This window comes from Phaenicophaeus curvirostris, chromosome 4 (genome assembly GCF_032191515.1).
Source record: "Phaenicophaeus curvirostris isolate KB17595 chromosome 4, BPBGC_Pcur_1.0, whole genome shotgun sequence".
In the NCBI taxonomy this organism is placed as follows: domain Eukaryota; kingdom Metazoa; phylum Chordata; class Aves; order Cuculiformes; family Cuculidae; genus Phaenicophaeus; species Phaenicophaeus curvirostris.
In genome coordinates this window covers 68,438,029-68,461,956 of record NC_091395.1, presented here as the reverse complement: position 1 = coordinate 68,461,956, position 23,928 = coordinate 68,438,029, and the positions used below count along the sequence as shown (strand labels likewise).

Sequence of the window (23,928 nt, the reverse complement as noted above, 5' to 3'; positions counted from 1 at the left end):
TTCTCATTCTTGTCCCAAAAGAAATCTTTGGTACAAACACCATTATCCCATCTTAGTTGTGTCCCTCCCTTATATCTTTGTTACGTACCCTACTGAGGGATAACAAGCTGCAAGTGGTATCAAAAAATCACTGTCCCAGAATCAAAGTGCAGCTGTCAGCCTCTCTGTGATTCTAATGCCCTGCTGGGCAAATCCTCTGAAGATCCTTGCTGTTGGAAAAATAAGGTCAGAAAAACAATAACACTATTTTACAGTTTATTTGTGCAAAGGAGAAATATACTAGGACTCAATCCCCAAACTAAAAGTGCTCATTTATAGCATGAAATAGGAAGTTAGCTGCTTCCTCATTACTTCAGTCGTTAAGTTCTTGGCTTGAACGACAAAGAAGGTTTTGGTTTTAAAGGTAATATTTTTTTAAAAAAGGAAAAAAGGAAAAAATCCATACTGTGCTCAATGGCAATAAAACAGGAGTCTTTATTAACTGAGAACCCTTTGAAGTTTCAGAAGATGCCTGTACTGAATTTGGAAAGGTTAACTGTAAATATGTTTCAGAAGCATAAGCTGATTTGAAACACAGAAATTCTGCTCATTTTTATGACACAACTGTCCTCCCCACATGAACTTAGTATCCAGCTGAATTTAAGAGTTATTACAACTGGTTTTGCAAGTCAAAAGGGCTGCTGATAGTCACAGATTAGTTACATTGCTACCATTGCACCGAGAATCAATAAAAGCAGTTTTCTTCAAATGAAATGCTTTAAAAAAGAAACATACGTAGGTAAACCTTGAGCAAGACTTACCTTACAAAGGTAGTTTGTCATCAGTTTACATGTAAAGCTTAAGCATTTCAACTGTCTCCTCCAAGTTTCAGTCCTGCTTCCATTATCAGTCTCATTTGAAAACCAAACAAAACCACAGAAAAAAATTGCCATGTCTGAAACAACCAGGCCTAACTGTTAAAAATCAGATTTACTGCCACCATTTTTCCCCCCTAAACAGCAGGTAAGTATTACCAGGTCTGCATTACCTATTGGTGAAAATACAAGAGATCAGATCTAGAACAATGTTTGAAAATGGAATTCTAGTTAACCCTCCTAGTTTATTAAGAATTTCAGAGCTGTGCTAAATGCAAAACCTAAATGGACGTACAGCTTTAACAAAGGACGCCCATTTGAAAGTCAATTCCATCACTCCACTGAATATATGAATCTGAATGTCCCAATGTTATAGACTAATTAGAAAGTTACTGCTTAAATTACAAATATAGTACTAGTATGGGAGCTGCCTGCAATTATTCAATATTAAAATGAAAACAAAAGCTTTCCACTGTACAGGTTTTTTGTATGTGTGTAGTTCAAGTTAGACTAAAACCTGGTCACACACACCTACAAATTCTGATTATTTGTCCAAATAGTCTGTATTATTAAAATAAACAGAAGTATACCACATTAAAAGTGTTATTTATTTTCCCTATAAAACCACGTCGATTCTTCCAACATGCAGGTTCACTTTTTCAGACAGATCTGATGATGTTGTCTCCTCAAAAGGAACACATCCAAAGAATGCAATGAAAAACTGTTCAAAAGGCATAGGATTGGGGGATTTTATTTTATTAAAGAACAAAGTTTCCTGATGTACAAAGTCCCAATTAAGTCTTTCCTTTTTTCCTTTTCATTGCTTTCCATTCACCTTCCTGTGTAGCAAGGCTACCAAGAAGCTCTTTCACTTTCCTTTTTCTGGCTGAATCTCTGCAAAACAAACAATCAAAACAAAATATTTCAGAAGGATTATATAAGTAAGTATATTTAGACTAAAATTATTGATTTATGAAAAGTCCCGAACTCTTAAAAACACATACTTTAAATAAAAACATAAGCATCATCTTAAACTAGAGAAATGAAAATGTGAAGTTGAAAACACTTAATATGATATCTGTTAAAACTACCTGGTTTTCCTCAAATTATCTAATCTTATTTATTTAAGTTTAGTATTGTTGATTGTAACAGTCAGTTTTAGCATGCAGCAAAGAAATGAACACACAGCAAAACAACCCCAAACTGGTGCTGAAACAAAGGCTACATTACCTCTCCATGATTTCTGAAAGTTGCGTTCTAGCCAGAAATTGGTTATCTTTCCGAATCTCTCGAATGGCTCCTTTAAGTTCACGTTTGTGCCTCTGAATCAACTGCTTTCTTTCTTGCTCCTTCTTGCTGCCTGCCTGCTTTCTTCCAAACTCCAAACTGAAATGAGAATGTATGTGTGAGTCCAGAACTCCTTATCAAACCCAACCTTTTTCATGTTTATAATGAGAGAGTATGAATACCCAGTATTTTAATTCCTGCATATTATATGATTAACTTGCAAAATGCAGAGCTGCCCAATGACTTAATATCTTCATGCGAATGACAAACAGATATTTACTCTTCAGTCCCTCATATGTAGGCCAGCATTTTGAACAGACTGAAAAAGCTGGTATAACTACCTGAAAGATGGTTGTAGAGAGGAGGGTGCTGGCCTCTTCTCCCAAGTGACAGGGGACAGGACAAGAGGGAATGGCCTCAAGCTCTGCCAGGGGAGGTTTAGGCTGGACATTAGGAAAAAAATTCCTCACAGAAAGGAAGTGGAACAGGCTACCCAGGGAGGTGGTTGATTCACCTTCCCTGGAGGTGTTTAAGGCACGGGTGGACGAGGTGCTAAGGGGCATGGTTTAGTGTTTGATAGGAATGGTTGACCTCAATGATCCGGTGGGTCTCTTCCAACCTGGTTATTCTATGATTCTAAGATAGAATCTCCCAATAATACTTCAAATTTTTGCAGACTTCCTCTGTAGATGAATTCTACAGGAAAGGTTTGATCAGTTACGTGGGATGAATTTGTATGGCAGAGCAATACAAATTTGTCTTCTTCAATTACTAGAGTAAATAAGGCAGACAATTTATGTCTCTGTAGACAACTAACATGGCGAAATAAGTCAACAACCAGTAGAAGGCAGATTTCTGCATCAGAATACTGTTCTACTATCTACAACACTACACTAGTGTTGTTAAAATCTCATTCCAAAACAGAATACAAAAATGCATATGGTCATTGCAAGGTCTACCCCCGTGTTTATTTCATTGCTACTGTTGTAAGGTAGGAAAGCTGCTTGGTTAGGGGGAAGAGAGGAATGGGGCAAGTAAGTATGCTTAAAGAACACTTAATCTGATGGATTATTTTTTATGATCCAAGATGCAGAGTACAGGAAGAAACCTTTTCTTTGGTACCTATGCAGCAGTGCTTCCCCCTCTCGGTACTTTCAACACCCATCCTTACTTTCATATAGTTCATATACATACAAATTACTCACTGTTGTTCTTCAGACAAGTGCATGACAGACCACTTGGTAAAGCATCTGACTAGATATACAAGCAACGTCTTTTCATCTTGAAATTTATGAATTTACAATTGATTAAATGAGCAAGAGTTGATTGGTGCTACTTTTTCCACAAGAAATCTTTGCTCTATTTCTTAGAATTCCTCCTTCCTTTTCCTTTCCCTCCCACCCAAGCACCTGGTCCCCTATGAATTGCACACAAAATCTAGTATAAAACAGTTTTCTTATGTCCTGTTTTCCAAATCCTTCTAGTTTACTGAAAATGTTAACATTTAAGCATACATTTCCTCTGCATCTAGTGCTGCTTTACTTACACTTTCACAATTTTAGGTGTATACTGTTTCAATGGCACCGGCTTCTTTTTCTCACATACCAGTGGCGTATAGCGTTTTTCTTTGGTTTCTAGCTCTTTCAGAGCACTGTGATACAACTCCTAAAAATGCAAATCAAATTACAATTTTATAAGAACGGTGACACCATAATTCACAAACTACCTTAAATTGAATCTTGGGGGTTTTTTTTTCTGGGTAAAATCACTGCTGTTCATTAGGACATTGCTAATGCTGAAATGCTGTAAGCCTTCCATGCTAGGTAATTTTTAAACACTTCTCAAGTTGATCAAGATAGTATTGCAGGTAATTTCACCTACTGGGGGAAGAGGCAAGACTAAAGCTAGTTTAACTCAGATTCTGCCTTTCAGGGTCATTTTTAAGAATGATTGTTCATTTTGATGGCAAAAAAACCCCATAGGCCATTTTACATCACTTATGTTACAAAATCTTGTTCTCCAAGGATATTCCACAATGCCTCTTTGAGGAGAGGACAATTCCGCAACATTTGGAACAGACAGATTAAAAATTTGAACTCACTGCTAAAAAATAAACGGCTCTGTTTTAAGTATGGTAGCTGACCAATCATACTTACCTTAGTTTTACTTAGACAATTATAACTATTACCTCATCGATTTGGGATGTATCTTTGGTTGTATCAAGGTCTTATAGATTGATTATAAAAGTAGCAGAGCAACTGGATGACTGGACTACTGTTCTTATAAACTAAATTACTCATGAAATGTTACTTTATTGAAAGTTAAATGCCAGAGGAATTGGCCTCAACCTGTGCCAGGGAGGTTTAGACTGGGCATTAGGAAAAAATTCTCCACTGTAAGCATTGGAACAGGCTGCCCAGGGAAGCGTTTGAGTCACTGTTCCTGGAGGTATTTAAAAGACATGTAGATGTGGCACGTACGGACATGGTTTAGTGGTGAACTTGGCACTCTTAGTTTCATGATTAGACTTGATATTAAAGGTCTTTTCCAACCTAAACAATTCTGTGATTCTCTCCAATAAGAGGAGCAAGATAAGATACATAGTGAAAAAATATCTCTTCTACACATTCTCTGCTCTTCTTTGATTCTTTCCACAGAAACTCCCTATGATATTTGTAAAGCACAAAAGGCAAATGCCTGACCCTTGAAAAAAAATCTCACTGATGCTTATACTTGGGTTTTGTTTGTTTAAGCACAGATGAAGATGACAGAATTTCTTAATAAAACAAACTCATCAACTAATTCATTCTTGTGGAAAACATACCTGCAGTTTTTCAGGATATTCATTCACTGGCACATGTTGTGTAAGAAGTATTCGGATGGGATGCATTATTTCATGGAACGATGGTAAAGACTCATACAGAGCCGTGCATTTTTTAATAAGGTCAAAACACAGGGCTATACATGACAACCTGTTAAAGCACAAAAGCATTTCACAATTTCACTTGCAAAATGATGAGTGGATTTTCAAATAAAATTAATCTAATTAATTTTGGGAGCATTAGCAGCGTCTAGTATTAAGAATGCCTCACAGAACCAGTTACAAGGCTGTCTGTAGTTGCTAATTCAGACTAAAAATTCCACTCTTCTACTATAGGCAAATATCCAAGAAATCCATTAGTAAAATCTTCATGTTGGTGCACAGAGCACAAGCCAGCATCGCATCTTTGCCACTTCTGCAGAGCAGGAAGTTTTTATACTGGTTCTAAAAATGTGCTGGTACTGGTTCTAAAGCTTCTTTGAAACAGAATTAATTATTTTTGGTTTGAGTTTTCTTTTTGAACTTCATAACAAAATACTTATTCTTCCCTGAAATAAGTTTTAACACATGCATAAGATGAAAAGCTAGGCTGAACACAGTTAATGAACATATTTAATTGCGGTCTTTCCTAACTTCAGCGTTTCATTACTTAAGTGACACTTTCTAACATAGTGTTTGTATGTAAACAGTTATTTGCTTCTGTCAGTCCCAAGGAACACCTCCTCTGTCCTTACAGATGATGATGATAAGCAAACATCATCCTCACCAGTTCACAGTTGTATCAAAAAGGAATGGAAGGGCTGAGCACTCCAACAAGTGCTCTGCCAGAAGATTTGCAATTTCACATACTACAGAGTAGTACTGTAAAAATGAAGCAGAACAACTCACTACTCCTGTTTTCTCTCCTAAAAGAGCACTGTCACTGAGATTACTCAAAAGGTGGTCTAGGATTTCTTCTGCTCGCATTCCTCATGTACCTGATATGATTCATTTCAGTTCTGCTGGTTTCCTTTAATCCAGTCACAGTACTCAATGGCAGATGTTGCTTCTGCCAACTTTCCAGATCCTGCTTATCACACGCCAAAAGCAGTTCTAAATTTTTCCCCACTGGTGTAAATGGATGCACCACAGTATACCCTAAAACACAAGAATGATAATTATTAATGGGATCAATTCTAAGCATTCTTTCTGAAGGAAGGAAAAAACTTTTTTATTTACATTTTCAATCATGCTGCCTTAAAAAACACTTTATCAGTATTAAGACTTTTCTGAAATAATGGAAAACACTGGATCATAGCTACACAGTTAAATTACCAGTAAGGATGGAGCATTGGATATGCTTCAGAGCAAAGGGCAGGCACAGGACTTTCCCATGGAGTACAAGTGCAAGGCTTTGACTAGAAAGTGGGCAAGCAACACAGTGCGCTGGAGCAGGGAGAGCCCACAGCTGCAGAACATCAGTGAGCCTCTCCTGTGACCTCTCAGCAGGGACCCTCAGATACGTGCTGCAGAGTCCTCTCTCACTAAGCAGTTTTGAAACAGGAAGAGCAGGGCACACAGAAAACAGTTTAAAAATCACTCTGCTAAATAGGCTGAACTGTGAAACAGTACTCATACAGCACCATGAGAGAAGCATCTAAGGAATTTCACGGCCAAAAGAGAAAATAATTTGCAATCTGTGCTGCACCTTTTTTTTCTTGTTTTCCTTAAATCCTGCAAGCTTGCAATGGAACTTTTGAAATTCCTTCCCACTCCCTCCACCTCTTCTCCATTTTTAAGGTAATAATTGATTTTTAAGTCTAAAGCAGACTATTTCAGTCTTTTATGAAGTTATATTCCATATAATCTCTTCATGTGAGAAATCTATGGGACAAGCTCATAAAATTAAAACAATAACAGTTCTATTTGCTTATTCTACTTATTGTCAAAATTGAACTCCATTCAATTTTTTTGGGGGTGACAGTACTGTGCTTCTAATGTCTTTTATTGAGCTTTTCCTCATTGCTAACAGAAACCAACGCCATGCAAATTTAATTAGTGCGAACAGCAATACAAAGGAAAGATAAAAAGGTTAACAACTGATTAGCAAGTGCCACTAAATATTATAAAGGTTTATCCAATTTTGCAGAATCCTGTATTTTAACTGAACCAAACCCCTTTGTAGATCAAATATTCCTAAAAGACTACACAAAGAAGAAAATACTTTAAGTACTATGTAACCCACCCACTCTGTAACCTCTTCCCATCTCCTACTAAGAGAGTTCAGCTGTCAGTGCTCTTAGAATCCAGGGCTTAGCTCTGAGGCAGCCCAGCTGTGTAACCTTGGCTCATACTTCAGAGGAAACTTGCTAAGCTGTAAGAAACAGCTGGGAGAAAGTCTGTAGGGTACAGCCATACAGGATAATAAATGTGAAACTGCAATGCTGGGCTTGTTAAGAAAAGGGATCATTAGTAGCTCAAAAATTAAAAAAAACGCAAAACCAAACAGCCAGCATGGAAAGGCATAGAAGTCCTAAACGGAAAAAACAGAATGGAGCTGCAAGACAACCACTCAGTACCACTGAAGGTGTACTGGAATGCCGCAGCAACAGAAACTGAACCTTCCTCACTAGATTGACGACTACTTAGAGGACAGAGATTCTCCAGGTGTCTTATCACGAGTGATGAGCATATTAATACATAGCCTATAGTTTATTAGATCCCAGACTTCTTGTAAGTTTGCCAACAAATAATTTAATTTTTCAGTTGATAATATCCTTCCTGAAGTCCTTTCAGGCATGCTAAGTGATCCAGTTACTACGCTCTGACAAAGCCCCTTATAAATGAATTACTGTCACTAAACTCATCAACAAAAAAGCCCCAGGTGTAGAATAACTTTAAAGTTAGAAATGAATCCAAACGAAAAATTTGAACGAAAGACAAAGAACAGCAAACAAAAATAATTTGCTAGCATATGGATCAAACTGAATACAGTTTTATTTTTCCTGTGGGCTGTGCCAGTTGCTAAGTTTACTAATCCTGCCTGTGCTGATAGCTGCCCTTTGTTACACTACAACAAATCCATGTCAAATAAAAAGGAAAAATACCAACTTTGTGATATACTTCTCTCATTTATCTCGGTGGTAGGGCTGTTAGCTGAAGAGGGAGGGTATCTGCAGTATTAGCTGCTGCCTTGCTGTGAAGATACAGGGTAATCATGGGGGACTATGGATTTCAGAGCACAGCTCAACCACAGTCTATTTAGAACAACAATACTGCCAAAATACAGCACTGTAGGCAATGTGACTTCATTTCCTTTAATAACTTCAGTTCTTTCCTTCCTGCCAACAACACTAGAGGATCTAGTTCATAACAAGATGCGCAATAATCAAGGTCATGTAGCCTAGCAGATGAATTTGGTCTTCTTTTCCAAACAATAAATTCCATGTGAAAGATTTTTACTGGAAATTAAAAGATAAACTCCAATACTAATATTTATTAGTCATTTACTCTAAGCAAACTCACCCTGGGCCTGTTTTTTCGGTAAAGATATGTGAAGTACTCCAAGAAGAAAATTGATGAGTTCTGGTACAAATCTTCTGGAGAAAGAAACATATTCCAGGAACAAACAGCATATAAACAACCCTTTAATAACATCTGGCAATGTTGTGATGCGACACTGAAAAAAAAAAAAAGGCACAATATATTCATAATTATAACTTAACTCTATACATCACAAACAAATATAGGATCTCCAAAAAAGCAGAAGTATTAAATAAGTTGTATTACTTTTGGAATCTGTAAAACCATAGCTTTTTGCTTTCCCCTGCCCTCACTAAAGAGAATATGCAGAACTAAGTAAGAAGTCTGTCAGAACTGGTTTAGCCACTAGAAGGTGCTAAACCACAAACAGTAAGTTCTTCTTGCTTGTTTGCTCTGCCATCTGGTCTATTCTTAAATTGTAGTCCTACTTCAATGCTCTATATCCATTTTCAGAAATGAACCAAGAAAATACAAGGCTCAAGGCAACTTGGACATCTGACAGCAACACAACAACTAGCTCAACTGTTGAAACACATGAACATGATATTTGGATATTTTATCTGCAATGAACTGCACTAGGGACGTTTTAAATTAGAACAAATTTTCAAGTAAATGTATTTCTTAAGTAGGAACAAATGCAATTTATGGAAATCACTAATGAACGATTTCAGACTGCTTTCAGCTCATTTTATTAGTCCTATGCAATTTGCCATATAAATAATTCTTGTGTGACAGCTTGACAATGCTAGATTTGTGAGTTGCACTGTACTCTGCAAAGCTTTTTTCCTCTTCACTTCATTACTATCTGTGACTACACCAATTAGAAAGCTGTCTTTTCAGTACATTTCAAATATACACATTAATGCTAATGCATATATTTGCAGTCCGAGAAAGAAACAAGAAAATGAAGTTGTACACTCAGGTACAATATCAGACATACCTTAGTAAGTAGCTGACTCATGTATATAAAAGCAGGTGTTACAACTGGATGCCAGAAGTCAGAAGTTGGAAACAGCAGTGATGTAATTTTCAAATAAATAAGCTGATAGCACATAAAAGAGTAATGAAAGATCTAGTTAAGACATTTTTCCCAGGATATTGAATTTACATGTATGTAACTGATGAATAACTGCCACATTGTCTAAAAATACTACAGTGCACTTCATTTTGAGAAATCTGAGACATGACTTATTAACTTAGATGACTGTTTAAGTTATGTGAGAAAGTGGAATTTCTATTATAGGTCTAATGACACATTAATTCAATGAGGCAGCTGAAAGAATAACCAAGAAGGAACTACGCCTCCCAATTCCATTTATTCCATAAGAAAATGTGACCCCCTTCAGCCCACCATAATCCCATACTCTCATACCACATAAACAAATGAGAAAGTGGCCACACAGAACCTGTGACACCTTTAAACAGGACCTCAACACAAGCAACACTTTTACTGAAGGGGACTTGTTAGCAAGCTACAAATGACCTCCTGTCAAGACCATAAGGAACTGAAACATCAGTTGCAAGGTAATTCTGACAACTATCTAAGTGGTTATTTACGTAGTGAGCTATATGCAAATAAAGTTTTACAGTTTCAGCTCTGTTTCTTTTGATGAAGTTTCTGCCATAAACAAATATTCTCTTGAACTATTTTGGTTACTAAACACCACAGTCCAAATTGCAGGTATGATGAAGTACAGGCACATGTAAGGTCTACTAACACAACCGGTCTAAGGGACATTCATTCATACATGTGCTTTGAGACTAGGAGAGTCATATAATTCTACCCTAAAAGGTAACGATGGCTTGAAACCTGGAAAAGTCCACTGAAGGGAGTGAAATTCAGACGTGTGATTGGTGGCATAAGGCTGACAGTGACAAAATAAAAACAGGAGTTAAAAGCTCTCTACAATACATTTCCTGCAAAATCCAAAACATCCTGAAAAAAGACTCTTCAAAAGAATGCAATATAAATATTTTCCAAGCTGAAAGAACCAAGTCTTCCAAGCAAATCCTACCCTCTATTTTCTTTCAATAGTCTGAGTATTCCATTAGGGAGCACTGCTTCATCAAGCTGGGAGACAAGACAACACAGAGCATCCCTTGAATTACTGATTTATGGTTTGTCTTTGAAACTCTTTACTACAATAAACAAATATTCATTTTCCATATGCTCCATTCTTGAATTCCCTAACAGCCATTTACCTCGACATGGAAAAAGAGTCTGTTCACAGATAGCGCAGCCACTGAAATTTTTGAATATTACTAATACAAGAAGGAATGATCAATTCTTTGAGTCCTTAATTTAGCGATTATCAGACACAAAGTATTAAGAAATCTTGTATTTTCATAACTATAATAGTATTTCATTGTTGCTTTTGTTAAACTAGGAGATAGTGCACTTCTACAGAGCATATTTTTAAACATTTGCACTTAACACAATTAAAAAAATAATGATATAACTGACACTATCACTTCCTCCTAGAACTACCATTCAGGTTTTATCGGGAAAACAAAGAATGTTCTCCCATGAAAAACAGAGCGGTAATTTTAAGATAATTTTCCCTTATTAATACTACAGAGTCATACTTCTATTTTGAAGAACACATATGGAACGGGTTGGTTGTTTCTCAGGACTTATCCCTAGAAAAGGAATTCTAAATATTGAGAAACCTAAAAAGTCATAGATGCTAATAATTCAATACATACTATGAAATACAAAATTAAATTTAATGTCATCTCCCATTCACGCCCATTTCTGCACTAACAGAAAGAACAAGAGATTTTACTAGCACTATGCATTCATTACCGTGTCTAAACCTGGAAATGTTGCACGGCCCTTGACTTCAATTACTTGTTCCATATCATGTGCAGCGTCTCGAAGAATAAACTTAATACTGTCACTGGCTGCCTCAGGAAACATCTGGCAAAGATTGTACAATGGCCTATTAACAAGAAATGTAAGTCACAATGATATTACACCATTTATGTTAACGTTCATAAAAAACAAGCACCCGTACGAGGATTTCTTGTGTTCCATCTACATTACAATAATAAAATCCCTGAAACAAAATATTCTTTTTTAGAAATAGCCACCCAGGATATAGATTATTATTGCAATATGCTTAGTGTACAGAAACATATTTTTCTTTGGGTCTTGTGAGATTTGTGAGGTCTTTGATTTAGTTGTTTCTAAATCTTAAATAAAATACAATAAAAAACTTCAAAATACACTCTCTAATCATCTGCTATGGTTAAAACATCTTCTGAATCTCCTAACTCTACATTTTACTGCACTGAGGTATGCTGGCACATCCCGGGCACCCCACTACTCTAAATACTCTTAGGCAATGTTGAACAACATGTGAGGCAGCAATGTGGTTTGCAAAATTACTACTTAAACCATGAAAAAAAATACCCACAAAGTTAGGTCAGCTCCTGGCCTATGGTTTCTGCCTACAGAGAGATGCAGTCCAGAGTCTGCATCTGTTTGGCCAAAGTTTTTCCAGTATTTTCAGTTAAAAATGCCTGCAGTAATATTAATAAATCCCAGTCCTAGAAACAACAAAATGCGTTAACACTTTATTTTACAAAGCCTAGCATGTGCAACAGTATCAATGGGTCTTGCTGATAAATGCAAAAGAACAACGAGTGTTAAAGCTGCATATAACAGATTTTTTAAAACTTACTTCCTCTAGCATGAAATAAAAACATGCAAACAAGTGACTCACTGAAAGAAAGGTGTCTAGCCTGCAAAGTCAAGATAGGAATCACAGACTATTTTTGGTTGAAGGGGATCTTTGGAGATCATCTGATGCAACACCGTGCTCAAAGCAGGGCGAACTTCAAAGCTAGATCAGGTTGTTGAGTTTTGTACATCTTCAAAGGTGGATATTCCACAGCCTCTCTGGGAAACCTGTTTTAAAATTGTTCCGTACCTATGCTGTGAAGATTATTTTTTTCTTAGATATAGTTGGAACTTCCCTTGTTGCAGCCTTTGTCCATTGACTATTATCCTTTGCTGTATATCTCTGAGACAAATTTGGCTATATTGGTGCTATAATTGCTTGTCAGGTATTTGAAAACAGCAATGCCAAACTGACAACTTCCTGCAAAGTGCTTATTTGGAACTTCTCTATGATGTTAATATCACACTCTTCAATTCCATTTTTTATCTAGTTCCCTGAGTGAAGTCACAGAATGGAAACCCATGAAAAAACCCTGAAGATTGCAAAGGGAACTGCACACTGTCATTGCAAAGCTTAAAATACTTAATCAGCATTCTAAATAACTTCATACACAGAAGATTGTATCCATACATGGCATTATTTATCCATTACCCATGAAAAGCATTTTGCAGATCAAAAAGGAAATTCTGAGGTTTGCAAAATGTCTTGGTACAATTGATAGTTCAATGAATACACGATAGAAAGTTAAAACACTACAGGGCTGGAATGTTACCAGTTGCCTACAATCCCTGCAGAACTATCTGAAACAAACAACATGCTACACGCTTTATCCTAGGTGACTTTTATCTTTAAATGATTAAGGAGCAAAAGTCCACGCAATTTATTACTTACAGGACCAGTTTGTCAATTGTTCTGAACTCTGGTAAATCCAGAGTTGCTAACTCCCCAATATACTCCAAAAGGAAGCCAACCAATTTCTGCAAGAAGCACAATATAAAATATTATAAAACTATTAGGTTTTTTTTTATTGTACATATTCCTAAACAGCTCGAAAGAACAGCGATACAGAAGTTAGAAAATGACAAGCAGTAAGTTGATTCTACTGCTATTCACAACACAACAGCATGTATGTTTTATACTGCTTCCTGAATACTTAAAAATTACTCTGGAATTCAAGGTTAATTTTAAACCTTAAACCAAACCAAAACAACAAAATCCTCATACTTCCAACTTTGCTTTGTTTCCCACTGCAAGGCTTGGATGATTGCATTTCTGAATTCTCTCCAGTATAGTAAGCTGTTGTTCTACTGTTCTTCCAGCCAATAAAGACTTAAATGTCTCAAAGGACTCAGGAACTAGAAAGTAAAACCAAAAATTGATCAGACAAAAATCTCATACATAACATATTTAATTCAAGTGACTAACAAATTTCCAAATTGAAAAATTTATTATTTAGAAAAGGATACCCTACAGCTTTTAAATAATCACCTCTTCAACACTAATAACCTATCTGCATATCTGTAACACTAGATACACGAACACAAGTCAGAAAATGTTTTTCAATTATTAAAAATTCAATTGATTTTGTATTTGCTACCTAAGCTGAGCACAACTATGTTGACATGCACAAAGCAGAACTAAACTTAAGCACACATTCAACCATAAATTTACCATAATACAATTAGCTCCATGTCTAATTCATACCTAACTAGCCTTTGTATGAAGGACATTAAGGAAAGTAAGGATTTTGTCATTAATAGCATTAATAACAGAATACCACTCTGGCATAGATTTAGTCTTTGGTGTAAGTCCACATGCTAGAAAACATCCTAACCAGTTAAGCTTTTTGAATTCTTTTAACATCACTGCTTTCTGGTTAAACCAAAACCTGAAAACAATTTAAGAAGCTTTGTGTAATATAATTAATTCCTTTTGATGGAAAAATGCAAGCATTTAAGGAAGCTGTTTGAAAGGTTGTTCAATCTTGTGACAGATACTTTTGTCAGAGAAATCCACACTAGGACAATAGTTAGATGCATTATGTACTTTGTATTAATGAATGTTTTGTGTACTACTTGAAATGGGCCTCCTCCTTCCTTCTAGGCACAGACCCAAAAGGAGTGGAACTCTCAGCGTCTCTAACAATACTGCGACATTACAGCACTGGGATTAAACCTCAGAATCCTGCCTCTCTGAGCATCTTCTCTGACAAAAATTTCAATCCAAACACTAGAGAAAGGAATCTTTTCTCATTTAAGTACAGATAACAGTACTATCCTGGCTTCCCTTATGCGAACACCAGCACTTTGGATTGGATGTATGGAGACCTCCAGAAAGGAGTATAGATAATTTCATTTTTCTTCCCAATATTTACCTTTCATTTCTAAGGCTGCTTAGAAGAGCAGAAGCAGCTCTGGGATGAAACAGATCTGGTTTTCACTGCTTATAGCATGAGTAAGGCTGATCACTAAAACCGCAGTTACAGGTTACTCTTGGAATAGTAGCAAAACTTCATGGATGAACAGGCAAGATCATACAGGGCAGAGAAAAAAGACTGGTTATAAACCCCCTGAAGATAGGAGGGATCTCTGCATCAGCCCTTTGCTTACCAGCAAACGTATAGGGAAGTTCAGATGTGGCAGCTTTCATTTTTGGATCTAGTTCCTCCACATTCTGTGATGCATTTTCATTTGTCTTGTGTTTCTTCTGTTCCTTATTCCCTGCAGCTTCTTCTTCACTCTCAAGATCAGATTCGAGATCAGAGTGGCTATCCGCAGCACCATCCTCCTCATCTTCATTAGCAGATTCTTCCTCGCTTTCTTCTTCACTCTCATCATCTTCCTTCCCATCTTCCTCCTCTTCTTCTTCCTCATTGTCTTTTTCCTCCTTGTCTTCATTTTCAAGATTAATTTTTCCATCCTGTCAGTAGAGAAAATAAGCCCATTAAGACACTAATCAAGTGACAGCCCCTTGCCAGAATCACTATGCAAAGCTGTCACTAAATACACAAGAACAGGATTTGAGCCTTGCTACCCTGACCAAGCAGCGGATGGCAGCAGTGCCGCTCAAAAGGTATTTTAAGCAGAGAACATGCATACACATCTAAGAATAGTAGGATATTTCCAAGAGACTGTAAGCAACTGGAAGAACAGGAGGTAGTATATGAGGACACAAAGTAGAGACTTCTAGCAAGTGATATGGCAAAAGAATTCAACATCACATAGGGAAGCTTTCTTGATTAAAAAAAATTATATTCCTTTTATGTACATAGCATATCAGACAAATATTTGTTCCCATCCTGATTTTATTAATCATCATTTTAAATTTACATTCACAATCTGTGTTCCCCTTTGAGGGCAACAGCAATTCCCTTGCTACTGACATGAAAGAGGATGAGAGGCTCAGTGTGCACACACATGCGCTACTGTCAGGGTGATTCACTACATCAGTTTTAGTGTTATAATGCTCTGCCATCTGAATCAAAGCCACTTCATAGGGCAACGGTTCTTTTAGAAATCCACACATCCTCAAGCTGAAATTTGGTGGAAGCTCTATCAAATACAGCAGAAATTTAAAAAATTACCAGGAGGGCCAATACCCTCTTTTCAGCCCAGCAGGCTAACAGCATAGAAGGCTACTACAATAGCAGGAGTATAGTCAGTACACTGAGTGAAACAACTATTTCCCTCCACTTGACACTTTTAAGACCACGCAGAATACAGCGTCCACTTTTGGGCCTTCAAATACAATCAAGACGTATCAACTGCAGCAAGTTTAGCAGAAAGCCATCAAGATTGTCTAGAGGCTGGGGCAGCTGTCTTATGAGAGGCAGACCTGGGCTTGTCCACCCTCAGAAAAATAACCATCTTCCAGTACCTACACAGGAAATCACTGAGAAGGCAGAGCAACACTCTTCACCACAGTCCACAGCAGGAGAACAAGAAGCAACAGGCCTAATTTGAAACAAGAGACTTTCAGACAGGATATAAAGGGAAACTTTTTCACAGAGAGCAAAGTCAGCAGAACAGGCTGCCTAGAGAGATATTCAGCCTCCACTCTTGGATATTTTCCAAGAACAGATTGGATAAAGCCCTGAGCAAACTGATGATTTCATAGTTAACCCTGCTTTGAGCAGGAGGTTGGATTATAAGTCTCCACAAAGGTCAATTCCAAACTGATTTTTCTATCTTCTTATTGGTACTTTGAAAATTCTAAAATTTTAAACCTTACCTTGTAAGACAATAAACACCTGTCATCTTTATCCAGGATAAAGCCATCAGCTAGATCATCAGCTGACACATGGCTGGGTTTCTTTTTATTCGCCTCTTCATCTATTCCACGCATTCGACGCAGTCGGTCTGCCTGTGTTTTAAAAGACATACCACACATAGATGTGAGCCATCTAGATCAATCAGGTTAACTACACCAGAACGAAAGAGTTAGATGGGGCCTTGAACAGCCTGGTCTAGTGAGAGGCATCCCTGGCCATGACAAGGGCTTGGAACTGGATGATCTTTAAGGTCCCTTCCAACCCAAACCATTCTATGACTCTATCCTTCAAATACTACATCTGAGAAAAACAAAGAAAAAAGTAAACTCAACAAGCTGAAGAAAATAAAGAACAGCAACTTGAGAGATTACAGCCAAAAGCTTACTATACCTCATTTTCGTGGGGAGTGCAATCTGATAAAAGCTAATCCAATGTGTACGTGCTCATCCAGAATGCTTTAAAACGTGTTTCCCAGATGCATTATATTCTCATATTTTAAAATTTTTCTGTTTTGTTTACAAGACCAGCGCATCACTATTAGAAAATGTAAGCTTTTAAAGTGTTTATGGTTCTGTAGTGTTTCCCATATGCCTAACAGGTTTGTAGTAAACACAAAGTATAATAAATTTGTGAGTAGACCCAATGGGCAATATCTGAACCTCTCACTTACAAAAGGATTTCCACCTGGGCAACCAAATAGATTGTGTCTCAAACAAGATGACAAGAAAAGAAAGAAAAAAAAATCTTCCTTCTGTTCTACTGCTAGCTACAGAGATGCTGCTACTTAGGTAACCTGAAGGTACTCAATGCCTGCAGTCCTAAATGTGTCCCTAGTATACCAAAACAAAAAAAGAAAAAGGAGGAAAGAAACATTTACCAAATTATTCATTCTTTCTGTAAATCTCATAGCACCGTGCAATAGACAGAGCATGCAACATTTCCCAAGAGAATGCTATTCCTCTGCAAAGCAAAGCTATGTGTATATCCTATTGCTGGATGTCTCTTGCAACACTAGAGGAAAACAATAAATGACTTGCCAGTGTATTAATTCAACTGCTGTGCAACATGATACTGCCTCTTCCTGACTTAGAAGCACCTCTCAATCCTGAGTAACTTAAAACATTTAAAGGCAAACAGAAGCGATTATTACATTTTTATTGAAGAAAGATCAACTAATTTCATAAACCTCACTAGTCAGGTACTAAACCTATGTCTTTTTGTTGTAATATCACACTGCAAACGGAACGCTAACAGAAGATTTCCTGAATTCACCCTCTGATGAATTGCAGTTTAGTACAGCCACTTCCAGTCTAAGGTCAAGCAATGAATATAAGCGGTCACTCCCAAAAGACAGGCCACAAAACAATCTAAACCCATCAATGGTATACCTCCAACTTCTGGAGTCGTGCCTGCTCCTCTTTTGCCAATTCTTCTTCTGTCTTCATCCTTTCTGAAGGTTTTGCTTTCATCTCGAATCCAAGTTCTCGAACAATCATATCATATTCATCAGGCTAAAGAAACATTTATATAATTGTTTATTATCTTAAGTATTATCATTCTGCATTGCAGCCACCCCTCTGCCAGACTAACAGCTAAGAAATAGGACTGTTACGATACAAGGAAAAGACCGTTTCCAAAGAAAGCTGCAGGAACATTCAACTCAGTATTAAGACAAGGAATGGAACGAACACTTGAATAGAAATTCTCCTGCATATCCCCCCTGCAAAAACACTGCAAAAGCATTCAAACAAAGTAATGTTCTCAACCATTTTAGTTCTTCAATATATTTATTGTAAAAATAAGCTGCGGCCAAAAACGTTGTTCAATCTGCAACCTCTCAGATTTGATAACTAATGAAAAGCAATAGGTAATAAAAATCAGATAAATCATATAAACACCTACATTCCTTCAACTAACCAAACTGGCCTAACATTGTAGCATTCCTTCAATGTGTAAAATAAAACGTTGGTGATTAACTTTGCCACTGTAAGCCAAACCCAGAAGTTATTAGAACAAAAGAAGCCAGTCTAGCCAAAACTTTACCTTGGGTTTTTCTACTTCTTTGTCCTTTCTTTCTGACTTTGGGGGTTTGCGAGCAATGAGGCTATGGACTTCCTTCCAGTCATTGTCAAGCTTTTCTGTGAGTTCTAATGCACTTTCTCTCCGATTTTGCCTCTCTTGCTAGAAAAAAACAGAACAAAATAAAACCCAAATGCAGCACTTACATTCAGATGAACATGACACATCATTCACAACATAAAATCAAAATGCTGCAAATTATTTTAGCAAATTCTTTTAACATTTTTAAACTGTAAACATTAACATTCTTGGTGGAGGAAGCAGTATAGTTACACTGAATGGCACAAGGATTGCATAGAGAAACCAGTTAGGAGTCAGTGGAAGAGGGGTCCTGGGGATACAAAAGAATAGTCGATATTCAATGCGTAACCTAAAATGCATACAAAGTCAAGTGGACTTGATTCAAGGAACTTCGACTCTTCTCCTAGATCGCTGTCTCTGTTGCTTTCTATGCCACTTTTATGTTATTCTGCAAAGACAGAAATTGTGACAGCTTCTTAATCATGCTTATCTGTACGTCAGGGTTAAAAACTCACCTTTTCTTGTTTAGATTTGGCTATCATCTCTTCTATGAGTTCCTTCCTAGATTTAGGTTTTTCCTCCTCTTCGTCTTGCTGCCCACTTGATACTTTTTTACGAAGGAGGCCTCCACCGCCGCCAAAGTGAGCAGCAGTTAATTCAGCTAAAAAAAGAGAGTAGATTGTGAATCCTTTCCAATCCATACATGAAAGCTGGAGTGTTGCTGCTGCTGGGATATTGCCTTCCTATTGTTTCAGAATGGGAGCAATTAAAACCTACTGAATCAATCATGTACTATTCCCATACCTGTGGGAACAGCCATACCAAAGATTAATGCTAGACAGATAATTTAAGCTGACAACATTTTGCACAAGGTAGGAGCGTGTTTTTTTTCAACATTTTAAAGTGCGGAGGTGCAAGAAAGCAACCAGAAATCTCACACTTCAGATTCTGCCAAAAGGGCTCAAAATACATAATATTCTTTCTCACTGAAAGACAATACCAAACAAATGATAAGTCCAACTACGGTTGGACTCAATGATCATAAAGGTCTTTTCCAACCTAAACAATTCTGTGATGTACATGTACCAGCAATAAAACCTGCAGTGGGACATTCGCTGACATGCCTTACCTGACAATGTTCCTTTTTCTTCTGTGTCACTGTCACTGTCAACAATATCATTTAGCTTTTCAATTTCTGCCAAAGACTGGCCATAATGAGTCAATTCCTCATCTTCATTAAGATTATAGATATTCTTCTTCCCATAATTTTGCTAAGAATAGTAAAACAAATTAATTGAATATCAAAACATTTTTAGTTCAGAGGCAACAAAGTAATAAAGACTGTATTTTTAATGCTAGTTGAGGAGATTTTCATTCCAGCGTTCTGCTGGAACAGAGCACTGGAATAAGAGCACTACCAATACTGTAATTCAAATATATTAAACCTCAAGAGCAGGAGTATAAGGCTTGTCTTATTCTTATACTAATGTACAAATGAAGTAACTTAAAAGAGCCTAAGGAAGCTTAAATATTATCTACATAGCAGTAAGATCAATTCGTAATCACTACATTTCATGCCTAATGAAACAGACTTTAACCTATAGAAATTATCAGTAGAACATGCTATTATCCTACTCAATTCTGGAGACTGAGTATGATGAGGCAGAAAGAACAGCGCTGCACACACAACTCCCATTACAGAATGACAGTAAGTTACAGAGCTCTTCTGATCAGCCTTCTGTTCAACTGCTAGACTAGAATCCCAAAGTGTACTTGATGCTGGCTGCCTTTTGCTCATTCAATTCCCAAATCACAGTAGCCAAAGCAATCACAGAAAACCAATCACTCAATGAACCCACTTAAAACTGGTTTTATTGCACATCAGCACTCAAAGGAATTTCTGCTTCAAAAAGCTGTCTTGCAAAACCAGAAAGTTTTAACGAAAAATTGTGGATACTTACAAAAAACTGTTTAGCCATAAAAATTCCAAGCATACAGAATAAAAAAAAAGGAAGCATTATCCTGCAAACCCTTCTGTTAAGGGGGATACTCCCAACCTAGAAAAATCAACCACTTCTCGTAGTTTTTTTTTTTTTTTTTTTAAATTACTATACTTTACCTGTCTTTCCAAAGCGAATCGTCTGATCATCTTTTCCTCAGGACTTATTTTGGTGTCATATTCACCAAAACGTTTATCTTTAAACACATTTGTCTTCCCCCTTTCTTTATATTCTTTCAGCAATGTTTGGGTACGCTAGAAGGAAAAAGAAAAAAAAACCAAAAAAAAAAAAACCAAACAAGATCAAATTAAAACCCAAAGAGAATAACTACTGTCAGAGAAAAGGCGAAAAGGCTTCATAGTATCCTGGCAATATAATCAAATTAATCAGAACGCAATGAAAGAGAAGGGATTCACTTGCCAGCCACCAGAGACAACCTTCTTCTGATGCAGCTTCGCTTTGGGCAGGTGTTTTTGTGCTTCACCTCAGTCCAGCAACTGTGTGGAATATTCTCAGTTGTACAGAAATCCATTTTTCATCATATGCCACAATGCAACCAAGAAACAGCATGGTTTTGTTGTGCAAAAGAAGTGCAGAGCCCTTCGTAATGCTAATTTTTCATATTTTTGTTTGCTGGTGCAGCATTCACTTGTCAGGCTTTTTCGATTTTCCAATTTGGCACAAGTGCCAAACAACTGCTGAATGACCAACATTTAGTTCTTCTGCAACTTCTCAAGTTGTTTTGCCTGGGCCTGCTTCAATTATGGCCCTCAACTGGTTGTAATCTAATGCAGAAGGACATCTACAACCCTCCTCATCTTCAAGGCTCTGGTTTCCATTACGAAATTTCTGGAACCAGTATCAAGCTGTACATTCACTGATGGTCCCCTGGCCAAATGCTTGGTTAATACTGTTCGCAGTTTCTGCTGCTTTACGTCCCCTTTTGAACTCACACAACAAAACTGCTCAAATTTCCCTTTTTTCCATGTTTCATTTGACAGCATAGTATAAAAAAGAATAAATAGTGAGAACAAAACCATTACCATGAGTAAGTAGAGAGAATTTCATGCTTCAAAATAGTACCCTACATGAACACGGTTAAATAAAAGACTAATTCAAAGTAAACATCACAATTTATAATGAAAAAAAAACAGCAATTAATTTTGCACCAACCTAATATCTACACATTTCTCACTGCATTCAGGCCTTAGTGCCCCTTTGAGCTTTCACTATTACAGCAAGGCTGCATTATTATCAAGGTTAGCATCCTGCAGCAACTCAAACAGACATAGTGAAGACTGACAAATACATGCACTCTGTCCCAGTATTTGCTTGTTGACAACGTGCACCGTTGTATTGTGGACCTGCATGATTTGAAGAGAGAATCATTCTCACACATGCAATAAGGTAAACTCGCAGTACTGAACCCCACAGATTGCACCAGAGGGAAATGCTTTCAGCAGGCTCTCCATCACCATTCAAGCAACCTGAGGTGACCTGCCACTCCACCTGGGCACAAGAGAGGTAGTCTCTTATCTCATTCGAGATGGCTCTGGGTTTATCACCTCTCCACCACAGCTACAAAGGCTTGTAGTGACAGGACTAGGGACAATACGTATAAACTGAAGTGGAGCAGATTTGGACTAGACATAGAGAAGAATTTCTTCACCCTGAAAGTGGTGAGATACTGGAACATGTTGACCAGGGAGGTTGTGGCTGCCCCATCCCTGAAGGTGTTCAGGGCCAGGTTGGATGGGCCTTGGGCAGCCTGATCTAGTGGGAGGTGTCCCTGCCCACGGCAGGAGGGGTGGAACTGGATGATCTTTAAGATTCCTTCCAACCCAAACTATTCTATGATTCTACATCTATGGATGCCCTCCTTCCTCCCGACTTTTGATGCTTTCTTACCTTCCTGATGGCCTTAGACCGTGAGACCCCAGGCAACCCCACATCATTCTTGGTCTTCCTCCCCAGGATGTTAAACTTCTGCCTGTTGACCTTCACCTCGAAGGGGTTGCTCCTGACCATGGCCAGAGCTGACTTCACGGGGCCCTTGGCTGCGGAGGCCGCCGAAGCCTTCCTCTTCCTCTTGGCTGCCTTCCCCATGTTCGGCTGCGCGCGGGGACGGCGAGGCCCGGGGCTGCCTGGGGGGATCAGGCCTGGGGGATGCGAACAGGCCGAACGGGCGCACGAGGTGGGGCGAAACCCCCCGGGCCTGACCCACCACCCTCCCAAACCCCGTGGGAGCCGGCAGGGACCGCGGAATGATGCGGTGGCAGCGGTACCGGCGGCAGCGGAGCCCGGAACGGTGACAGCGGAGCCCAGAGCCGCCGCCGCCACCACCACCACGCGCACCGCCGGCAGCCGCGCGCCTATCGCGAGAACTCGCCCAACTATCGCGAGACTTCCTGCTCCTCGCTCCTCCCGCTGGGGAGGGCGGTAAAGGCTTAGCGCACTACATATCCCAGCATGCCCCGCGCCGCGGCGCTAACATCTCTCCTGCGCGCGCCGCGCTGTGCTTGCTGGGAGTTGTAGTCTCTGTGGGGGCGGAGGCGGAGCCGGCCGGGGCGGGTGGATGAGGGCGGTCGAGCCATGGTCGGGGCGGGCGGTCGCTGTCCGTTCTTTGCCTCCGCCCCCGGGGAGGGGGAGGCTGGTGCCGGGGCGAGCAGCGGGTGATGGGGAAGAGGCGAGCGGAGCGCTGAGGTCCCGTGGGGCCGGATGAGCGGAGGGTTTGGCGCCGCGGCGCTGGCAGGGCTGGCGGAGGGGGCGAAGGAGGCGGTAGGGGCGGCCCCCGCTGCGGCTGCCCTGAGGGGAAGGAGCCCCCGACCATGGAAATCGAGAACATCGTGGCCAACACGGTGCTGCTGAAAGCCCGAGAGGGTGAGAGCCGCGGGGGGGAGGAGGAGGAGGAGCAAGGAGGAGCAGGAGGAGGAGGGACCGAGGGGCTGGGAGAGGGTCCGAGGTGAGGGGAGAAGCTGGGGGGGAAGGGGGAAAAGGTGGAGAGAATGGAGGAGACGGGAGGGGAACAAGATGAGGGAGAAGTGGGGGGGGGGCAAGGTAGAGGAGAAAAGGGGGGACAAAGTAGGGGAGAAAGGAGGGGGTCAAGGTGGGGGAGAAAGGAGGGGGTCAAGGTGGGGGAGAAAGGAGGGGGTCAAGGTGGGGGAGAAAGGAGGGGGTCAAGGTGGGGGAGGGAGAGGGGGTCAAGGTGGGGGAGGAAGGGTGGGCGAAGTGGGGGAGAAGGGTGGGCAAAGTGGGGGAGAAGGGCAAAGTGGGGAGGAGGAGTGGGGGAGAATGGGGAGAGGAGTAGGGGGGAATGGAAGGGAGTTGGGGGGAGATTGAGGAAGGGGGTACATGGGAAGGAGGGAGGGAGAAGGCAGGGGTTGGAGGG

At 39.3% G+C, this 23,928-nt stretch overlaps 2 protein-coding genes across 3 annotated transcripts in view; one reads left to right on the top strand and one right to left on the bottom strand.

Moving 5' to 3' along the window:
- Window positions 1-1,441: 1,441 nt before the first annotated feature.
- NOP14 (NOP14 nucleolar protein) lies at window positions 1,442-22,879 on the bottom strand. Its single transcript, XM_069856425.1, has 18 exons — window positions 22,449-22,879; window positions 20,660-20,794; window positions 19,670-19,811; window positions 19,056-19,201; window positions 18,484-18,621; window positions 17,829-17,951; window positions 16,401-16,532; window positions 14,780-15,089; window positions 13,395-13,525; window positions 13,062-13,147; window positions 11,291-11,426; window positions 9,425-9,526; window positions 8,467-8,620; window positions 5,940-6,099; window positions 4,966-5,113; window positions 3,688-3,806; window positions 2,085-2,240; window positions 1,442-1,748 (listed from the first exon to the last, which is right to left on the bottom strand). The coding sequence occupies exons 1-18, from the start codon at window positions 22,644-22,646 to the stop codon at window positions 1,649-1,651; spliced, it is 2,616 nt and encodes an 871-aa protein (XP_069712526.1). The 5' UTR covers window positions 22,647-22,879; the 3' UTR covers window positions 1,442-1,648.
- Window positions 22,880-23,129: 250 nt separating this feature from the next.
- The window catches only part of GRK4 (G protein-coupled receptor kinase 4), a 43,313-nt gene continuing 42,514 nt past the window's right edge, over window positions 23,130-23,928 (top strand). For both annotated transcript variants that reach the window (XR_011337385.1, XM_069856424.1), the window contains exon 1: window positions 23,130-23,420. Coding sequence is in view for 1 of the 2 variants with exons in the window: in XM_069856424.1 (XP_069712525.1) it covers window positions 23,369-23,420 (52 nt within the window). In the remaining variant the exon portion in view is untranslated. The remainder of the gene's footprint in view (window positions 23,421-23,928) is intronic.

Coding starts and splice junctions, on each gene's coding strand:
- NOP14 (XM_069856425.1), bottom strand. CDS start 22,646: ATGGGGAAGGCAGCCAAGAGGAAGAGGAAGGCTTCGGCGGCCTCCGCA. Junction 11,427..13,061: donor ACAATTGACAAACTGGTCCT/GTAAGTAATAAA, acceptor TCTTGTTAATAG/GCCATTGTACAATCTTTGCC. Junction 2,241..3,687: donor ACACCTAAAATTGTGAAAGT/GTAAGTAAAGCA, acceptor TTCTCATTTCAG/TTTGGAGTTTGGAAGAAAGC.